This window comes from Mixophyes fleayi, chromosome 4 (genome assembly GCF_038048845.1).
Source record: "Mixophyes fleayi isolate aMixFle1 chromosome 4, aMixFle1.hap1, whole genome shotgun sequence".
NCBI classification, from domain to species: domain Eukaryota; kingdom Metazoa; phylum Chordata; class Amphibia; order Anura; family Limnodynastidae; genus Mixophyes; species Mixophyes fleayi.
This window is the reverse complement of record NC_134405.1, coordinates 276,444,985-276,466,291: the sequence shown is the minus strand read 5'-3', so window position 1 is coordinate 276,466,291 and position 21,307 is coordinate 276,444,985. Positions and strand designations below refer to the sequence as shown.

The window sequence follows — 21,307 nt, the reverse complement described above, 5'->3', positions numbered from 1 at the left end:
CTAAGGAGCATAAATGAGTGCAAATAAAAAGTCTGTGGTTTTAGTACCGTTTATTCCATTTGTATTAAAGTAGATGTATTGCTTAGCTGAATAATTAAACTATTGTATTTCTTTTCTAGCTGTGAAAGCTTTATCAGTTCATTTATTTATAGCATTAAAACAACATTAACAAGTATTGTAGTATGCCTTTGGAAATGTTTTATTTTTCTTCTTTACAAAAGAATGACAGCATTGTTATTTTATATACCTGGATTAACAAGACAAAACTGATTTTAAAGGATATTGAATTAAGATCTCCATTATATGTACCTGACAGATGATTTGTTACCAGTCAGCCATACACTGCCTGACAGGTGAAATCCCCAGGTCCCTTCCTTAGAAGTTTGCTTCTGTAAATTCCCTGATGATGCCTAAACCCCTAGAGTTGCTGCTTACTGCTTTTATACCTCCTGCTACAGCTTCTTCTGTCATAGTGCTTGCAGCTGCTTGTGTTGTGAACAAATGTGGGAATTCTGCATACAATAGGTAAAGCAATGGAAAGTGTATGTTGATCTGTTTGCCAAATTCTGAGCTGCTGTAAGGAAGAGTCCAGTAATAGGTAAGAACTGATCATGTTTGTCATTTTGTTTTGATAGACCGCTGTAATATATGTATATCAGTGTATTTATTGCATTGTGCTGTGTGTTACTGATTAGTACTCTTCATGTAATGCACCAGGGATTTAAGGTACACAGAACATCAGTATCATTTGATAAGTCTGGGCCTATGCAAGATTAAATTGTTGTTGAGTAATGCATTTACTCCATGGACACGAGGGACAGTTAAACGTACAAACATTAAGGGGAGAGTAGAGCCGCCTTTGGTGCTTATTCTATAATCATGGAAGTTAGAAGAAATATAGAGCTTGTTAAAAATGACTAAAATGCAAGCTGTCATTAGGACCCAGTGACCCTGACATGACACCTGTGGTTCTACTGTTTCCTAGTTACAAAGTGGCACTGTGAGGCGATGACCGGTGCAGTATAATCTGGGCAAGAGAGATGTTTATTCATTGATAGACCCCAGTTGTTTTTAATGGCAGAACCACTCTACAATATGGTAGTGATTTTAGACAGCCCCCTTAACACCACATTAGAAGGTGTTTTGTTTTTTTATATATATATATATATATATATATATATATATATATATATATATATATATATATATATATATATATATATATATATATATATATATATTTCAAAAACATAAGGGACATGGTGCCACAATGGTAATGGTGTAGTATTGTTTGTATAACAGTACTGAGAGATAAAGATAAAAATATTACAAGGAATAATGTTCACAATCGATTTTAAGTGTAATGATTACACACACAAACAGTGCAAATGTGAATAAATATGAAAAACGCGAGTAGACTTCATGCAACTCCCAGGAATTCTAATAGTGCAGATGCGTACCAATTATTAGGACTTTAAAGCTTATCTGTATATGGAATAATAATCTCCAAGTATCCCTTCATCCTTCCAAGGATGGTCCACCTTTTAGGACTGGGCTCTTTAGTGACACTGCTTAGACTTCCAACAGTACGCAAAATAGATCCAAAGAGAAACCAACATAGTGTAACAATGTACACACAGTGGGTTTATTGCACACAAGGTAAGTAACACACATAAAAACAAATAGAATATGCTTATCTGGGTTTCTTTCATGCAGTCAACAGCAGATGGTAATGTACAATCAGTCCAGCTGTTAAGTCGAAAGCACGATGAATGCCAATAGTTCCAGTTCAAGAAAATAGATTAGTCCACACTTAGAACATTAATCCTCAACGCGTTTTGTCTGGTATATAGTCAGACTGCATCAGGAGGTGTAAAGGCCTTTCCAGATACACCATCTGGTTATGGGAGCTAGCAGCCGCCTGACAATAGGCTAGTGTTTTGAAGATTTTTAGTGGGACTTTTTTCAATATCGGGTTATGCGCCGTTCTATCTCTTTGTATGTGTGTGATATAGATAGATATAGATATATATATATATATACTTAACCCCATCTCCCATCTCTCCCTTTGCACGTCCTCCCTTCTCTCCGACTAGCCGGAGTTTCTGAAGTATTGGTACTTTTTGTTCATTGTTCTGTATGGTTTCACCCTGTATTGTCTACTGTTAGTACTGTGTGCGGCGCTGCGGATACCTTGTGGCGCCTAACAAATAAATGATGATGATGATAATAATAATAATATATACACACACACACACACACACACACACACACACACACACACACACACACACACACACACACCAGAATGGGGAAGTAATGTCAGCTAAGTGGCTGTGGTATAATTTTTGGTGCCAGGGAGGTTGTTTTGAGTGTTTAATAAATTGCTGACCTCTGTTTTCCATGCACCACAGTCTAGAGTTTACGGAGAATGGTGCACAAAACAAAAAAACTGCACTGAGCACTGGTGGAAAAATGTCTTGTTAGTGAGGGAGGTCAGAGTAGAGTGACCGGGCTGGTTCAATCGGTTAGGGAGGCAAAAGCAACTCCAATAACTATGCTTTGCTACAGTGGTATGCAAGAAGAGCATCTCTGAACACACAGCACATCGAACCTTGAAGCAGATGGAGGACAGAAGATCACACTGGAATCTTTACTCCTTCTATACTTCTTTCAGCTAAGAACATGTAATGAAGGCTACAGTGGTCACAGGCTCCCCAAAAGTGGACTTTTGATATTTAAAAGAATGTTGAATGACGAATTTAGATTGCAGTTGCAACGTGCAATAGTAGGGTCAGAATTTGGTGTAACCTACATGAATTTATCTTGCTTTGTGTCAGTGGAGCAGGGTGGTTGTATAATGGTGTGGGGAATGTTTTCATAGCACACATTGAGCTCCTTAATGCCAATTGAATATTGTTTAAATACCAAAGCCTACCTGAGTATAAAGATGCACAGGGACAGCAACAACTGGCCACAGTCTACCCATCTTCTAATGACTTGTTCCAGCAGAATGACACCATGTCACAAAGCACATGTCCACTTAACCTGGTTCCACGAACATGACAATGAGTGTTACCCAGTGTCACAAACACGCTCTCTGCTGCCGTGACTTTGAGGTGTTCGCTGTATGAGGTTACACACGATTTCAGCCTGCAGTCTCTCTGCCTATCACACAGGTTATAGACCTACGGCATCGCCCCCAAACACAGCGCTCTCACACCCCCAGACACTTCAGGTTTGCCACCGCCTATTGAATACAGGCAATAGGAGCCCATTATACTGTCCCACACTGGCACACAGACTTCTAGCTATTCACAGACTAGCAAGACCCACACAAAGGGTTACCTCTTCACACCTCCAGACTGTTACACAAATGTAAATGCAAGCCAACACAGCTTGTTAATCAAATGTATCAACAAATCCCACACTTTACAGTATCAACAGCATACAGGTTTAACTGCAAATCAAACAATTTGTTAATAGAAGTAAACTAATAAGAACATTGTTATAATGGTACATATCAAATGAATTGAAGGTGAAAAGAAGACAGAACGAGAATGAAAAGAAAAGGGGGGAATGGGGAGGGAGAAAGGGGGAAGGAGACCCAGCCCGCCATCCTGATTCCAGCAAAATGTTCAGTAAACCTTTTGCAATCGAGCTCACAATATCTTACTTTTCATTTAACTTAAACTCTGATTTTGATCGGTCCTTGGTTGATCTGCTCCGTAGGCGGCTAGCCAAGGTTGCCAGGTATTTTGAAACTTAATGGGTTTATCATTTATTATACTTGTAATGTGTTCACAACGATAAGTCTGCCACATTCTGTTTATGATTTCAGCTAAAGTGGGGGGGGGGGGTTCTGTTTTTTTCCACTGCAGTTTTAGCAGCGTTCAGAATATGGCCTACAAGCGCTGCTGTTTGTTTGTTTGCCAATGTCGGGGGACAATTCTATGTAAAAGTGTATAGGAAGGACAGGGGGGTAGTTGTAGCGTGGTTACTCTGTGTACTAGATTATGTACTTTTTTCCAGAATCCCACCATCTTAGGGCAAGACCACCATATGTGATGGAAAGAGCCCTCTTGCCCGCAGTCTCTCCAACATAAGTTAGAGGAATCAGGATAAATGGCTTTTAGGCGGTTGGGGACCAAATACCATCTATAAAGTAATTTATATGCATTCTCCTTGGTCTTCACACATATAGAGCTCTTGGCGACATGCGCACTAATCCTAGCCCATTCCTCCACTTCTAATACCTCTCAAGTCTTCCTCCCACTTAAGCTCGTACCGATCTTTGTCAGGTTGACGAAATGCCACCAGGATGCTGTAAAATGTCGAGATTAAACCAGTAGGGATGGATTTGTTTCTGCAGAAAGATTCTAAGGGTGTACGATGATGAATGGTTTTAAGTGCTGGAATTGAATAATATAAGTGTCTTAGCTGTAAGTATTGGTAAAAGCGGTTATGTGGAATGCTGTGTCGACGTTGGAGGTCCGCAAACTCTGGGAAAATACGCAAAGGGGCTATATCTGACAAGAACCTAAATCCACATGAAGACCAGAGCTGATAAAAGGATTGCTGTTGTCCAGGGGGGAAAGCTGGGTTATGCCATAATGGAAACATAACTTCGCGATGCGCTAACAAGTGAAATGTTCGGGTACAGTAGTCCCATATCTGGAGTGAAAAACAAGTAGTAGGTGTAAGTGAGGAGAGAGGCGGTCGGTGTTTCTATGTCAACCCATAGCCTCGTACCAAGAGGAGAATGGAACAGGACTAGTTGAGTTAGATGTGTAGCGATATAGTACTTAGAAATATTTGGAAGGCCCACTCCTCCCTCCGAGGTTCGGCGATGGAGGGTGTGGGCTTGCACGCGAGGCCGTTTCCCCGCCCAAATCGAGAAACCTGCTTCTGTAAAGTCTTTAGTGCAAGTGAAGGGACCCGTATAGGTAATGCCTGGAATAGGTAAAGAATTTGTGGTAGCAAATTCATTTTTACCGCCGCTATGCGGCCTAGCCATGAGATGTACAGGTTGTCCCATTTCTCGAGGTCTCTTTTAAGTGCATTCAAGAGGCGCGGGAAGTTAGCTGCATATAGCTGACCGTATTGGCTCGTTAAATAGATTCCCAGGTATTTAAGCTTATCCGCTTGCCATCTAAAGGTTGATTGACGTTTGAGGGAGTCTAAGAGATGAGAAGATATATTAAGGGGGGAGGATTTCAGATTTGTCCATATTAATTTTAAAGTTAGAAACTTCTCCGTACTTGTCTAGTTCCTCCTGTAAAGAGGGAAGAGAAGTGAGAGGATTGGTGATTGTCAGTAAAATATCGTCCGCGTACATGGAAATTTTATAGTCATTTACACCTGCCTGGATCCCTACTATCATTGGGTTATTACGAACTTGGGATGCTAGTGGCTCCATTGTTAGGGCAAACAGCAAGGGGGAAAGTGGACATCCCTGATGAGTACCGTTCGCTATCTGAATTGGAGGTGACACGCTATTAGCCCACACTGCTGCTGAGGGGTTGTGATATAGGGAGGCTAGCGCATTCATGAATTGTCCTTTAAATCCCATTTTCTTGAGAGTAGCTCTCATGAACGGCCAGGACACCCTGTCAAAAGCCTTTTCTGCATCAAGAGACACCACCAGGGCGGGGATTCGTGACTGGTTCGAAGCTTCAATTAGGGCAATCGCACGTCTTGTGTTATCTGTTCCTTGGCGAGTAGGAATGAAGCCCACCTGATCAGGATGAACCAGTGCGGGAATCACTCGGGCTGGCCTGTTCACTAATATCTTGGCAAATAGCTTTAGATCTACGTTCAGTAGAGATATGGGGTGGTGGCTCTCACAGTGACTAGGTTCTCGTCCTTCTTTGGCAATAACAACAATGTCCGCCCTGGTGGTGTGTCTCTCGAATTTTTTACCATTCAAGTTTGCATTGAAGAGAGAAACAAGCATAGGTGCCCATTCGGCTCTAAATGTTTTATAATATAATGCTGTAAGGCCACCTGGGCCCGGCGCTGCAGAATTTCTAAGGGATTTAATGGTTACTTTAACCTCCTTCACTGTGATATCAGCATTTAGTATTGCTATTTGTGTTTCTGTTAGGCGGGGAAGAGAACGCACTCGGAGGTAGTCAGAAATTTGTACATTTCTAATGTCTGGAAAATCTGCAGTAAGAGGGAAGTTATATAATGTATTATAATAATTTCTAAATCTATTCGCTATAGTCTGTGGATCGTATAACAGTTGCTGCGCTTGATCTCTAATGGCTACAATGCGATTGCGGGCGCGTTGATTCTGAAGCCTACGAGCCCGTAACGTGTCGGCCTTATCTCCCTTTTCATAGAAACGCTGCTGAAGCCATTGGAGGGTCTTAGCAGCTTTTGTGGAGAGTAGTTTGCCTAACTGTCCTTTTCAGAGCTAGCAATTTAAGGTATGTTGTGCGTTTAGGATATTTCTGGTGCCGGGAAGTAAGGGTTTGTATTTGGGATTCCAGCTTGGTGATTGTCTGCCTATGTAGTTTTATCTCATGTGAGGTTAGGCTGATCAGTCGACCTCTAATAGTTGCTTTATGAGCTTCCCATCTTATGGCAGGGGTGGTTTGATCCGGACTGTCGTCCGCTTGAAAATCCTCTAAGGCTTGTCGTATTGTGTTTAATATTATCCTGTTTTAAGAACAGGTGTTCATTTAATCTCCACCTAATACGTGGAATACAAGTTGGCAAAATGTCAAGTCGCAAAATCACGGCCGAGTGGTCAGACCAAGGGATCGGTGTGGTAGAGGCTGATTTCAAGTGCTGTGTCGTCTGAGTATCTACAAAGAGCACATCTATTCTGGAGTAAGTACCATGTGGTACTGAGTAGTGTGTGAAGGTTCTATCATTGGAGTAAAGTACTCTCCATGCATCGTATAGATTAATGTATACCTTTTTTTAAACATCCCCAAAAAATGGGATCCCTAATGTCAATTGAACCTAGCGTTTTTAATTCTATTCGAAAAACGTGCATTTTTGCCGTAACGCAAAACATTAGGCAGATAAAATAATTTGGTTTGGATTCGGGAGGAATTATTACCTTAGGGGTCCAAATTTTGTGACGATTCCTTAATAAACACCCGCGATATTTCAAATAAACTGGATAAAGAAGCCGCTATTGGTAAATTATTTAATAGATTGAAAATCAATATTTAATCAACTAATTGTCAGGCGGTCAAGATATTTGCATAGTTGTTTTGACATCCTCTCAACTAAAATTTTTTCGTAGAAATCTGAGATGGGTGGTGGACAACCCTGGTTCAACTGACATGGAATGACCCAGAACTATTAAATTTTAGATTTAATATACAAAAAGTACAAATGCTTACAGATAAAAACAATTAGATAAAGATTTGACATACAAATAAAAAATGGCAAACAGTATAATAACAAAAGGGATAAAAATACAGAGCATAATTTATCATAATCTGTATGCCTGGGGGTAGGCAGAAAAGATGGACAATCACCATTTACATGTTGCCTGATTTACTAACCAATTCTACTATGTGATATATTTTTTCTGTAGAGCGTTACATTGATCCAATTTTATAATTAATAAATCCCCTATGATTATCCATCTTTTGATATCAAACAAGCCTAAATACAGTGTATTTGCAGAGCTTACACTCCTTTCCTTCATTTCTCTGTGGGGCAGAATTCTTAATTTAACATATGAGCTGCCCTTCATCATGCTACTGAGGAATATGTAGTTGATCACTACTTTTATTGATTTTAAGTAGCATATTTTAAAACTGAATTCTTTTCGTCTATATTTCATATAGCTTATGTCAGCACATGGCTTCTTTGAGCCAGACCACATGCTGAGCGGTACCTAAATGTCTATTCAGGTGTCACAACCAGGCTATATGTCACCCGGGGAGCTCTTTGAAGCTGCCCCCAGGGGACACTTCTATCTTCTCACACTGGGATGTACAAAGCCATTAAATATATTTACATCAGACTCTCTGACTTCAGACACATTTTAAACTTCAAACTTATCAATGGATTCATTTGATATAACCTATTTACATTGCAGTCATTATTTTATCCCTTATAAATACCTGCAAGCTATGTTCACGACACTCAGTACTAGAAATGTGTGCCTAATAAAGAGCCCATGGTAGTAAAATGCAACTTAAACATGCCTAAAAGTAGTACTAGTGGGATTATTCATCAAATACAAAGAGAATTCATGCAAATACAGCAGTTATTGGGAAAAGTCTTAATAATTCAGATGTCATGTTGTTGCAACAACATGGTTGGGAAAAGGGATTATTTTTATTTACCAGCTTGAATATTAATAGGTTTAGTTTAAAGTGTTCTTTGCTCTTCTGATATTTACTTCACTCTCCCCCTGGCAATGACACATCTCTAGAGAACTGAAATATATTGCAGAAACTCTATGTGGGAGCTATAATTAGACTCTGGCAAACTAGGTGTCTGTAATTATATGTATTGTAACCGAGCACCTGAAAGTGTACCTGGTGCTGCTTACATCAGCTTTTAAATATGGGGTGCTGCATTTTCATTTAGAACCCTCTGATTTATTTTTTTTCCCCATTTTTTTTTTTTTCTTTTTTTGCTTTTGATATGAGTGTGTAAAACTGTACAGATGATATGATACATACATTAGCAACGACTGAAAGATGCACCTGTTTGTATGGTGTTGGCTTCTAAACAGCCATATGTGGGTTGATGGTATGCTCTATTTTCCCACTTTTGTTCTTTTTATTTAACCTCTAACTTCTCAAACCTGTAATCCACCTTAAATTATTTATAGATGCATTGGGCATTTGAATATCTAATTTCTGCTCAAAGCAGGAGTGTAGACAAAACACTAAAAAGCTTTCCTCAATATCTTTTTATGTCATGTTTTAACAAGACTATAAAAAATGCTTTTTTATCACATTTTGAATACAAATTACAAAAACATTTTGCTTCTCGCTTATTGAGTAGATATTGTTTAAGCTAGCCAAATATTTACTGATATTGCCAATTATTACATTTTGTATGGCCACAATATAATAATAATCAATATTTTTTACCATACATATTTGTAAATCCCTTTGTCAAATCTTTCTTGAGGGTACATTCACCTGCCGATTGCGTTGATGAAACTTTTTGCTTTGTGAATTTATTTGAGCCGTCTAATTCTAAAGGATCTTGTCATTGAGTAATTTGTATACACACAGGACTTTCAAAATGTGATTTCCGTGAGATTTTTGACAAGGCACAGAATAGGTTCTCTTAATTGTGATTGTTTCATCTACCTGCAGTCTCTGCTATACAATCAGACTTTGATGATAACATTTCCGGCTGATCTTTTTAGTTGCATTGTTTTAGATGTTTGTTCATGTGCCACACACACAGTGAAAATTGTAAGATATTATCGAAAAAAATATTTCTTTACGAAGGGGGTTGACATTCAACTTATAATGCGTTCAGATCAGAGTTGCACTGTGCAGCTGCTCTTTGGCAGGAAAGACTTAAGCAGCAATCGTATTATTAAGATGTCTTAAGCTGGTGATTTCATTGATCATGGACAGATTTAGAGTAAGTTTACCTGACTCTGCTGCCAAAGATGGTTGAGAACTATTAATATTCAAGCAGATTTTAATTGTTCACCTATTAAAAAGCATTTGGCCTGTTATTGTGAATCTCTGTTGGCAGATGACATTAGCCTGCATGTGTTATCAGCCAAAACTAAGGGACAGCTATGATCTTTCCAACTGTCAAACTGGAATGGGTCTGCACATTTTGACCTTGCAGGGGTGTTCAGTTAGCCATAGTTCCAGGTTCCATATTTGGCCAGCATACAAGTGACATGATTGCATTATGTGCCTAGCTTTTGGTTTAGAATTTACTTGGGGCCAAAATATTTAAGAATTCCAGTCAAATGTGTTTGTTTGTGTTTTTTTTTTTTTTTTTTATGCTTGCCTCTGACACCCCAGTCTCCCCAAAACTGCAGAACCAAAGTGTTCCAATATTTGTTACCTCTTCTGTTCCCCCACCTCTGTGTAATGCTCATGAGGGTAGCATGGTGGCTCAGAGGTTAGCACTTCTACCTAGCAACTCTTGGGTCATGAGGTTGATTCCTGAACAGGGCCTTATCTGTGTGGAGTTTATATGTTCTCCCTGTGTTTGTATGGGTTTCCTCTGGGTGCTCCAGTTTCCTCCCATACTCCAAAAACGTGCTATTAGGTTTATTGGATACTGAACAAATTAACCCTATTCTGTATGTTTGGGAATTTAGACAGTACGCTTCATTGAGGCAGGGACTGATGTGAGACAAATATTTTCTGTACACTGCTGCTGAATTGGCGGCGCTACATAAACAAATGGTGATTTCTCCCATTCTCAACACCTTGCAAATATATAGTGCTGAGTAGAGGGCTTCTAATCTGTTCATTTGCAAATCTGGAGAGAGAGGGAGTGTGTGTGTGGTGGTTTTTTTTTTTTTAAATATTTGCGAAAAGTTAAATTAGTACGTTTAAAATCTGATTGCCATTTTTAAGTTAGAATGGTAGTAGACTTAAACTTGGCAACTTTGATTACCCCCCCCCCCTCCCTTTCCAATTTTATTTGTTCCTTTAAGCTAATGACTACTCTCTGTGTTACGTATTTTAATTTCCCTTGCATGGAACAGCCTAGTTAATCAAATTACTGTGTTTTCTCACAAAGGCCTCCAATATAATTATGTAAAATGGTAACAGTGCTTTCCAATTAGCATAAAGCAACAGGAATATCTGCCTGTGTTCATAGCATACATTTATCAAGCAGTTTAACAGGTTGTTATGATGCATGTTATACAATTTTTAGAAATAAACTTGTCTCGCAAATATAAAACTGTATACAACATTCTTATTGTTTTTCACCATCTGTGAAGGAATACTGTATGTATTTAACCCCCCCATCAAGATTATAGCACAAAATACTCGTAGTGAATAAACCTATTGTAGTTAAAATAAATATTTTTCATCCCTCTTTCATTAGCCAGGGCTGTTTTTGTTCTATACCAACAAAACCTATTCTCTTTTTTTTGTCAGGTTTTCATCAACCCCCAACCAGTGACAGCGCTTCAGTTCAGAATAGCTACGATACGATAGAAGGTGGTGGATTCATGGGTAAGTTCTTCTTAGTATAAAATCGAAGTGTCATGTTGGAAGTTTTATCAGCAAAGGAAATAAGGTGTCAGTTTTGTTTTTTTAATTTATTTCAATTACGCACAGGGGGGTTACTTTAACGGTGAGGGCTGAAATTATCCATTAGAAGAGGCCTCTATCTCTTCAAATGTACATCACCCAGCAAATATATGTTGTATTGGCTCACTGCCCTTGTGAACAGTGTTTTGTCTTTAGTGTGAGCTGGAACAGAAATGTGCGATGCTAAAATATTACAAAAGAAAATGGTTCCATTCAATTAATCTGTCTATGCCATAGGGATGGTTCATCCTGCTCCGCCTCCACCAGCTCCTCAGAATCCTAAAATAGCCAGGAATGTTGGAAGTGTGTACCCAACATTACCACCGGGTTATCAGAATGTTTTTCCAGCAGGAGGCCCAGGCTTAACACCAACAACCCAGCAGTATACCAGCAGACCTCCACCCCTGTCACAGGTAAACATGTGCTCTGTGGTTATCTGTGCAGACTGGTTGCAGTTTTTGCTATTTTAGAATAAATGTTGTGTCATGTAAAGCGACCTTTTGATGGTTGTTAAGTTAAATGCCCTGACTTTCTTCATGGATAAACTTTTCACTTGTCACTATTGATGATAATCCGGCATGCCTCATTCTTGAAAAGGTAGGAACTATCTGAACTTTGAGTAAATGCCTGATTTAAAGCACCCCCGCCCTAATTCCAGAATAGTGGGGTTCCCGACCCTGATGACATCTGGCCTTCAAAGAGCAGTACTCGATGTGTAGAGGTTGCTTCTGCTAAATGTAATGCTGGCATGTTCCACATATCCATGGCGCTGCTTCAGTTCAGTGAAATAATAATATTTGAATGTCTGAGCTTGATAACTGTTCTAGCTGGGGCTTTCACATAATGTTACCTTGGTGTACTGAAGCAGCATCTAGTCTTGGGAGTAGTCCTGTTCAGTTGCTGAAAGAACTCCATGGGGTGAATTTATCAAGCTGCGGGTTTGAAAAAGTGGAGATGTTGCCTATAGCAACCAGTCAGATTCTAGCTGTCATTTTATTGAATGTATTTAATAAATAACTAGAATCTATAGGCAACATCTCCACTTTTTCAAATCTGCAGTTTAAGTTTACCCCCATATTGGGTCCTCCTTTGTTAAAGACAGATTTCATCAGAAGGCAGAGGTGATGGAGAAAAAATATATATACTGGTGAGGGGTGTGGGCAATCGTTTGTTAAGGGACTTTAGAAGGACAGTTGTACTTTGAATAAAAAACTTGTTTAAATGCAAAAGCCATTATACTTTACTAAACCATGTGTGCTTGACCAAAGATAACTTTGTGAACTAGAGATTTTTAAAACTACTGTATAGCTCAGCTTGGCTAACCTGTGGCACTCCAGGTGTTTGGGAAACTACAAGCCCCAGCATGCTTTGCCAATATATAGCAGCTTATTGCTGGAAGGGTATGCTGGGACTTGTAGTTTCACAACACCTGGAGTGCCACAGGTTAGCCAAGCCTGTTTATAGCTGCTCATTCTTTCACACTGTGATGTAACAAATGATTGTCCATTCCTAAAACCTAGTCGTAGTGATAAATATACTTAGAATTGTTGTTGCTTATGGTTTTGTGACCATTGTGTATTTTTTCTTCTTTCAGCCCGCCATGGGAATTAACAGTTTGATGTCATCAGTTGGAGGTTTGAGTCTCCAGCAAGCACAGCAGCTGGATGAACTACGAGCTGTAAATCTTCTCCAAGAGAGGAACATACTGCCACCGGCACCCCTGAAGGCCCCTACTCCTTGTCTGCAGGAAGATATTCAGAAACTGAATTGTAGTCCAGAGTATGAATACATTTTACATTGTGTGCCACCAGTTTTTAAAATGTTTGTCAGTAGGGGTTGTATGTATGGTTATAAAAAGTGATTGAAAACCTTTTTCTCTAATAGTTATTTGCCATGATATAGTGTATTATACTGTTGTGTCAAGTGTTGGATCGCAAGCAAGGTATTTAAATAGGCAAGTAGGTTTTTGCAGCACTGTGTATTTTGTTGTGTGTTTTATGAATGAATAAGCCCATCTCTAAGACTAAACCTGCTGATTTTTATTTTGAACCTATTGCTGTTTCTCACAGATTGTTCCGCTGTACTTTGACCAACATCCCTCAGACTCAGGCTCTGCTGAATAAAGCCAAACTTCCCCTGGGGCTCTTGCTGCATCCATTCAAAGATCTGTCGGTATGAGAATATTTTTAAGATGAAGGATCTAAATCGAGGTTCAGACTTTGTAAATACAATCTAATACATCTTGTGCTAAAGAGAGAGCATTTTACTTCTGTGTGTTCGTAAACATCACACTGGCCTGATTCACTCTGCTCTAATGTGCTGTTCTGCGTGCTTAAAGGATTAGATGGCTAAAGACGTTCTTATCCTGCCTTCACACCTGCAAAAGTAGCACAGTGAAACTTTGTACTTTTAATAGTTGTCAACTTATATGGAATCTTATTTTTCCCCAACGCCATTTACTCCTCTATGAATTGCTAACGTCTGATACTGTAGTATAAAAAATATTTATTACTCAAGTAATAAAGAAATGCTTTCTGTAACAATAATGTAACCATATTGTTTTGTAAAATAATCCAGTTTGGATCTCCACTATATAAAGCTTTGATTGTCATCTGCAGGGACACAGTGGCTCCTTCCCACCTTCTGTATTCATGTTGTTGTCTCTAATATCATTAGTCTTACACATTCAAAATATGTTTACTGTAAAAATAATTAAACCATTATTTTCTCAGGCATAGTTTTACTTTAGGTTTAAACTTTTTTTTTTTCATTTGAAGCATTTGTGGCAATGAATATTTTTGACAGGTCTTCTGTAAAAGTACAGCGTTGTCCTTTTAAAGTATATCTTTTGTTCCAACATAAAACCGCAATTGGTCCTTTGAGTAATGATTTCTTTAGATGTCAGCATCACCTCTTCTTGTAAGTTGGGCTCAAGATAACAAGATGTATACAAAGTATATGTACTGTTGATTCAGAAAAATGTAATTCCAGATGACTAGTCCACTTCCATGTTTAGCTTCAAAACCAGTTGATGATTAATTGCAGATTGCATCTATTCTCCCATGTGAATAATGTTTTAATAAAATTTCATGCAAATTTTTTTTTTTTATGCAATAAGTGATCTACTGGTGCTCAGCAAAATATAGGAAATAAAGTTAAAAACTTGATTATAAAATGAATGATCTTTTATTGTACCTAAATATTAATAATTGGTGTGCTAGTCAGCTACATAATGCTAATAAATGTTGCTGGATTTCACTTACATTCCTAAGAAAATGTGCTCCTAAAAATCCCTCTCTTGCAGCACCAGAGTATGACTGATCATCAATAGTGTCGTACAGACTGTAACATACATATTCACAATATCCTTGGAGCAATAAAACGCTGCTGTTAATGTCAATTCCTGATCCAGTGGAGCTAACATTTTAAATCCTCTACCCCACAAACACACATATATGGTCCGTTCTGCCCAAAGCCAGTTAATCACATATATTTTGTGAACTGAGAAGAAACTGGGAAAACTCTACCAGATAGTGACTGATTGGACTTGAACAAGTACAAATTATTTGGATTACTTCTTTCAATGTATTATACTAAAATGATTTTGAAATTATCTCAGATATCTCTAAGGATTCAGTGTGCCTATAGAAGTTAAAATTATTCTATATGTTAACCCTTGTGTATTTTTTTTAAATTGAAATTAGGTAGACCAATATGGATGATTTTGTGTTATTTTATTTTTAAATGAGGCTTTATTCAAGTGTGCTTGATGTCTGACAAGCACACAAGTTCATGAGGTTATCTGGTAATTCTTTGAATGTTCCAATATTTAATTTAGGTACAATAAAATATATTTTTAATTTAATGTAAATTTATAATCTTCTGTCCTATGTGTTGGTGAGCAATGGGCCCTAATTTATTAATATTGCTTAATGATTATCCCTTCATTTTCCTTCCAGTGGTGGCTGGATTAACATATATTTAGGCAGCTAGTATTGGGCAAAAATTCTGGAATCTATGTTTAGCACAATTTTCCAAGTACGTCCTTTTAAGAAAAGTATTTTTCTCATGCTTTTCCAGCAACTACCTGTTGTAACATCCAGTACAATAGTCAGATGTCGGTCTTGTCGAACGTACATCAATCCTTTTGTCACTTTCTTGGATCAAAGGAGGTGGAAGTGCAATTTATGCTACAGAGTAAATGATGGTGAGTTTATGGTTTGTCAAAACAAAAAAAAACAAACCCAGCATACTGTTCTGTGTGAGAGGTTCAAAATACATACCTTGTATAATTATTGAATAGGGCTGGTTTTTATTGGATGAGAAGTAAACTGCTTAAAGTGCACAAATATGTAGGTCTTCCAGTGTTGTGTGTGCATATACATTACTATTATTCTTTAAATTATAAATTCACATTAGCTGGGTAATTCTTGTGTGTAATGTATTTATATATTGCTAAAGAGCCAGGCAGTGTAGTTTTATCTATATTACTAATTTCACTTTTTTGTTTTTTAGTCCCTGAAGAATTCATGTACAACCCTGTAACAAGAGTATATGGAGAGCCTCACAAAAGACCTGAGGTTCAGAATGCCACTATTGAATTTATGGCTCCTTCAGAGTACATGGTAAGATTGTCAGGCATTTTCATTGTTATTGTTTATATAGCACCACTGTATATCACAGTCCTTTCCAGAGAATTTAAACATTCACATTAGTCCCTGCCCCAATAGAGCTTACAGTGTACGTACGTACTGCACCAGGGGGGGACCCACACAAACATGGAGAGAACATACAGTCTCCACATAGATAGGGCACTGGTCAGTTTTGAAGCTATGGTCCCAGTCTTGTGAGGAAGCATACTTACCTGTGTGTACTACGATCTAGTGATGTCGCTGAGGGAAAAGGCAATTTGTATCATACTATCACTTGACAAATGCATTGTGTGTGGACAACAAATATATCCTAGTCAAAAATACAGTTAAAATACTTGCAAATGTAATAAACATGAGGTATTTTTGTCATTTTGCATAAAAGCTTACACTGGCAGAACAACTTACCTATATCTAGTTATTGAACTAAAAGCAAAGACTGTGTCTCATACACTGCCTAATAAAGATAAGAGAAGATTAAAAGACTGCTAAATCAGAACATCTGTCATTATAATCTATAATTGATGTAGAATGAACATGCTAGTAGTGGTGGTGTTAATCTGGGAAATTAATTTGATTTTCTTGTTTTGCGTTTTCTTTCTTTTTCCAGCTGCGACCCCCTCAGCCTCCGGTATATCTGTTTATGTTTGATGTGTCCCACAATGCAATAGAGACTGGCTATTTGAACACTGCATGCCAGACCTTGCTGGACAATCTGGAATGGTATGTTTAGAAACCAGCTGAACAGTTAAAGTAAAATACATGGTTCAGTCTTTCTTTTTCATCCTATCTGGGGGACACTACTACTATGGGTAGTGTGAGGGGAGTGCAGTTTGGCACTTAACTGGTTAACTTGTTAATGTATCATGCTGACAAACCCCTCCCCTCTGCAATCCCCACCTATAGCCTCTTCAGTTTTAATTGAGTGACCAAGGGAGTTGGCCTTATTTATGCTAGATGGTTTAATTTCTTTTGTTAAAACAATTTTATTTAACTTTTTTATTTTTATTCCTTTTACAGATGTGTGCTCTGTTCTACTATCGCAGAGCACACTTGTTCTGCAAAAAGGGCAGCACTGTCTGACAATTTTTTTTTTATCTCCCCTTTCTTCAGTGTAGACAGGCTGCTTCAAAACTGCTGTTACACTGATCCTTACCAGATTACCGACGCTGCCACAGTGGCGGATCCAGGGGGGGCAATCTGGGCAATCGCCCCCCCTAGCAGGGACTTGTTGCCGAAGGCTGCACAGTATGTGCAGGTCCGCTCGGCAGTGACAGTGTGCTGCCCGGCTGCTCTGATTGTGTTTTAAACACAATCAGAGCATCGGGACAGCACACTGTCACTGCCGAGCGGACCTGCAGCCTTAGACATCAGAAAGGGGGCGTGGCCTAAATCGCCCTGGGTATAGCAATTTTTTAGATCTCCGCTGCCAAGTGTGGTAGTGCGCGCCAGTAATCAAAGCACTGGAGACTGCCATCCTGGACTTTACTAAGTCCCTTCCGCAGAAAGGGGGGGGACGGACTTGGTTGTTACTTATAGTGGCCACAGAAATAAAGATTTGGGGATTTACTGCTTATTGAAGAAGCAGCAAAATTGCCATAGCAGGAATTACTATAAAACGAGGGGAAGACAGCAGAGGTGCAGAACGGGGAAGAGCTAAAGATTATAGAGCTCCCCCACCTGCAGAGACAATGTGGACTTTCCCACGACGCCAAAGCAACTGCCCGGGAAAAGCAGCAGCTACTTCTGAGGGTAACACGCAGGGGGCTCATCTGGTTTGATTGGGACCTTTCCTGCTCCAGACATCTTAGCCTTATGGAAGGCTAAGTACCACTAAAATACTTTCTATACTCACTATAATATAGATAGGGGTGTATTAGAAATTTAATTGATGCAAATAGCATAATATATAGAATACTAATTGCATAGATATTTCTTTTGTCTGCCACACATAACCTTAACAGGGATACTATCTTTTGACTTCTGTCGTAGATTGATTAGTATCTTCTGTCTGTCTTGTGTGATTGCCTGTATTACGTTTCATTGCTGTGACACTGTTCTTATAAAATGTCTGACAAGGGTAAAGCACCTTGTGCAAATTATTAAACCTGTTCCAAGTGTGAAATTAAACTACCCATTGAATAACAGAACCCGGGGTACTGACTACGGTGGGGTTACCCTAGTAGCGCAGACCGACTAACGCACCACCAAAAAATGGAAACGCCAGCATGTGCGGCTGCCTGATGAAGGCGGTTGCCACATTGGTACAATTGCTTTATAAACCTGCAGAAATTCCGGCGGTACTCCCGTCGGTCCTCTATTGCATGCGCCTGCTAGGAAAGATGGTGTCGACCCTCGAGACTCTTCTTTATGGTCAACTTCACTCTCGCTGCTGGGACCTCTTAAAGAAGTAGTCAGGATACCATCAAAAATTAGAACGCCAACTGATACGCTTGTCACCAGAGGCGAGACAATCTCTCAGAGATGGTGGATGGTCCAGGACAATTTGGTAGTTGGCAGGTCCTTTGGATCTTAGTATCCACAGACTCCAGCTTACGGGGATGGGGGGCTGTGGTATTTCATTTGCGACTTCAGGCACTTTGGTTCACTCGGGAGACCTCTTTCCCCATCAAAATAATGGAACTGAAAGCCATGCTAAATGGCCTTTCACAGGCACCGTCTGCAGTCCGACAACGCCACGGCAGTGTCTAATGTCAACAGTCAGGGAGGCACCAGGAGTGCAGGAGCAATGGAGGTGGCGGCTCAGATCTTGACCTGTGCCAGAAACCAAGTTCCATCCATCTCCGCAGTCTTTATTCCAGGCATCCAGGACTGGGAAGTAAACTATCTAAACAAGCATGTGATACTGCCGGGGGTCTTCCAGTCTTTGGTCTTACGATGGTGGATCAAGAAATAGTGGGTTCCGGTGTTCACAGGGAGGCCACAATCTTCAGGAACATGCTCTATGCAGGTTCTGGATGTGGTCAGAGCTCTCTGAATCTATGTCCATAGGACATCAAAGATTTGCCGCACGGACGCCTTATTTATTTGATTTGACCCCTCAAAATGAGGATGGCTGGCCTCCAGGCAATCAGTTGCTAGGGTGGCTTACCTTGACTATAAGCAGGCTTATATCAATGCTAAGTGCCAGATCGTGTTGTTGCCCTTTCTACCTGTTTGGTGGGGGCATCCTGGGCTGCGCAAAAAGGGATCTCAGTGGACCAGTTATGCAGAGCAGCCACTTGGTCCTCGGTCCATACTTTCACAAAATTGTATTAATTCAATGTATTTGCAGATGCCAGTTTTGGCCATAGTGCTCTCGATAAATCCGCTTCTCTGATTCCATCTGGGGGACCCTGCATTTCCTTCCTTTTGCTGGTCTCTGTTTGGTTGAATCCCCTTCCTTGGAACTTTATACTTAAACTGAAGAGGTTAAAGGGGAGTTGCAGAAGGGAGGGGTTTGTCAGCATGATACATTATCAAGTTAACTACCAAACTCCACTCCCCTCACACAACCCCATTTTAGCAGTGACCCCCCCCAGATCGAATCAGAGAAACGTATTTATAGTGAGTATAAAAATCCTCTTCTCTTTCATCCTATCCGGGGGACACTGCTACCATGGGGTCGTATGAGGGAACATGGCGTAGGCACTCAAATAGTTAACTTATTTAACTTCCTGCCGACAGACTATATACCCTGTGCAACCCCCTGCAAACCTCAGTGTGTTTTGAGTGCCAGAATAGTAGGACCTCTGGTGTACTCTTGCTAAGATAGGCTTTTGTTTAGCGGATAGTTTCATTTATTTTATTTTAATAGCGATGCTGGAACAAGCACACTACTCACAGTGTACTGTCTGCGGGCTTAACTATGGAAGCCCTGAAGAACAGGGGCTATTTAAAAATTGAAGAAATCTAGGCACGGTAGACAGACAGGGAGGAGTTTATAGGGAGCTCCACCTGCCTTCATCAGCGTGTTGGTTTCACTGAGCACGGAGGAACCTTTGCAGTCAAACCAAATACACGTTGGCTGCTGTCGGACTCCCTCCTTCTTGCTAGTGTTAGCAGGAAGCTAAGTATCTTTTCCTTTGCCTTTCTATCTCACATTGTATTTGTTGCATTGTATACAAAGGGGAAGTATGTTGTGTACTATAGAGAATATATATTAATATTAATTATAATTATATATATTAATATAACGTTGATACATGTATAATACATTAAGGTCTACTCACTTCATTTTTTATTTTTTTTTGTGTGTTTATATTTAAAAAACAAATAAAAATACAAAAACAGACCAATGGGCTTATTAGAGAGAAGCCTGCCTTGGTCAGCATTCTCAGAATGCCAAGGAGGAAAAAAGCAGTCTGGGGGAGAGAAAGATATAGAAATATCCCTGCTTTTGTGCAGCAGTTGGTATGTTCCCAAGAGGGAAATACAATTGAGGCAGCCAAGGCTGTAATTCAGACAGGACATTGCTGCACAGATTTTTCTTCTCTCCAAATTGTTTTGAGCTGGTCCTTTGCCATCTAGGAGGGCTAAGTACCTTTTTCTATCATTATTTACACATTATAAAAGAAAACATGCGCAGTGTTTATATTGTTATAGTGGATATATGTATGCTGTTTAGAATAAAGATCATGCCACATAAATCACAATTTCTGTACCTAGGTATAGAAGTAAAGGCTGGTACCTAGGCGCGTGTGTATATGTGTATGTATGTGTGTGTATGTGTATATATTTATGTGTATATATTTATGTATGTGTGTGTGTGTATATATATATATATATATATATGTATATATATATATATATATATATATATATATATATATATATATATATATATATATATATATATATTTATTTATATATATATTTATTTATATATATATATATTTATATATATATATATTTATATATATTTATATATATATATATTTATATATTTATATATAAATATATATATATAAATATATATATATAAATATATATATATAAATATATATATATAAATATATATATTTATATATTTATATATTTATATATTTATATATTTATATATTTATATATTTATATATATATATATATATTTATATATATATATATTTATATATATATTTATATATATATTTATATATATATTTATATATATATTTATATATTTATATATATATATTTATATATAAATATATATATATAAATATATATATATAAATATATATATATAAATATATATATATATATAAATATATATATATATATATATATTTATATATATATTTATATATATATATTTATATTTATATATATTTATATATATATTTATATATATATGCGCACGACGGGCTGCAATAGTACACAAGATTTAGCGTTGATTGACACGGCGTTCATGGCTGCGTTCCCTACATACTCGGCAGTCTC

General features: G+C 38.5%; 1 protein-coding gene across 1 annotated transcript in view; it reads left to right on the top strand.

The window, feature by feature from the left end:
• Window positions 1-21,307, top strand: part of SEC24A (SEC24 homolog A, COPII component) — a 60,055-nt gene that overhangs the window by 15,306 nt on the left and 23,442 nt on the right. Inside the window, exons 4-10 of the mRNA XM_075209759.1 lie at window positions 11,082-11,159; window positions 11,475-11,650; window positions 12,832-13,016; window positions 13,307-13,409; window positions 15,318-15,444; window positions 15,753-15,862; window positions 16,497-16,609. Coding sequence (XP_075065860.1) covers window positions 11,082-11,159; window positions 11,475-11,650; window positions 12,832-13,016; window positions 13,307-13,409; window positions 15,318-15,444; window positions 15,753-15,862; window positions 16,497-16,609 — 892 coding nt within the window. The remainder of the gene's footprint in view (window positions 1-11,081; window positions 11,160-11,474; window positions 11,651-12,831; window positions 13,017-13,306; window positions 13,410-15,317; window positions 15,445-15,752; window positions 15,863-16,496; window positions 16,610-21,307) is intronic.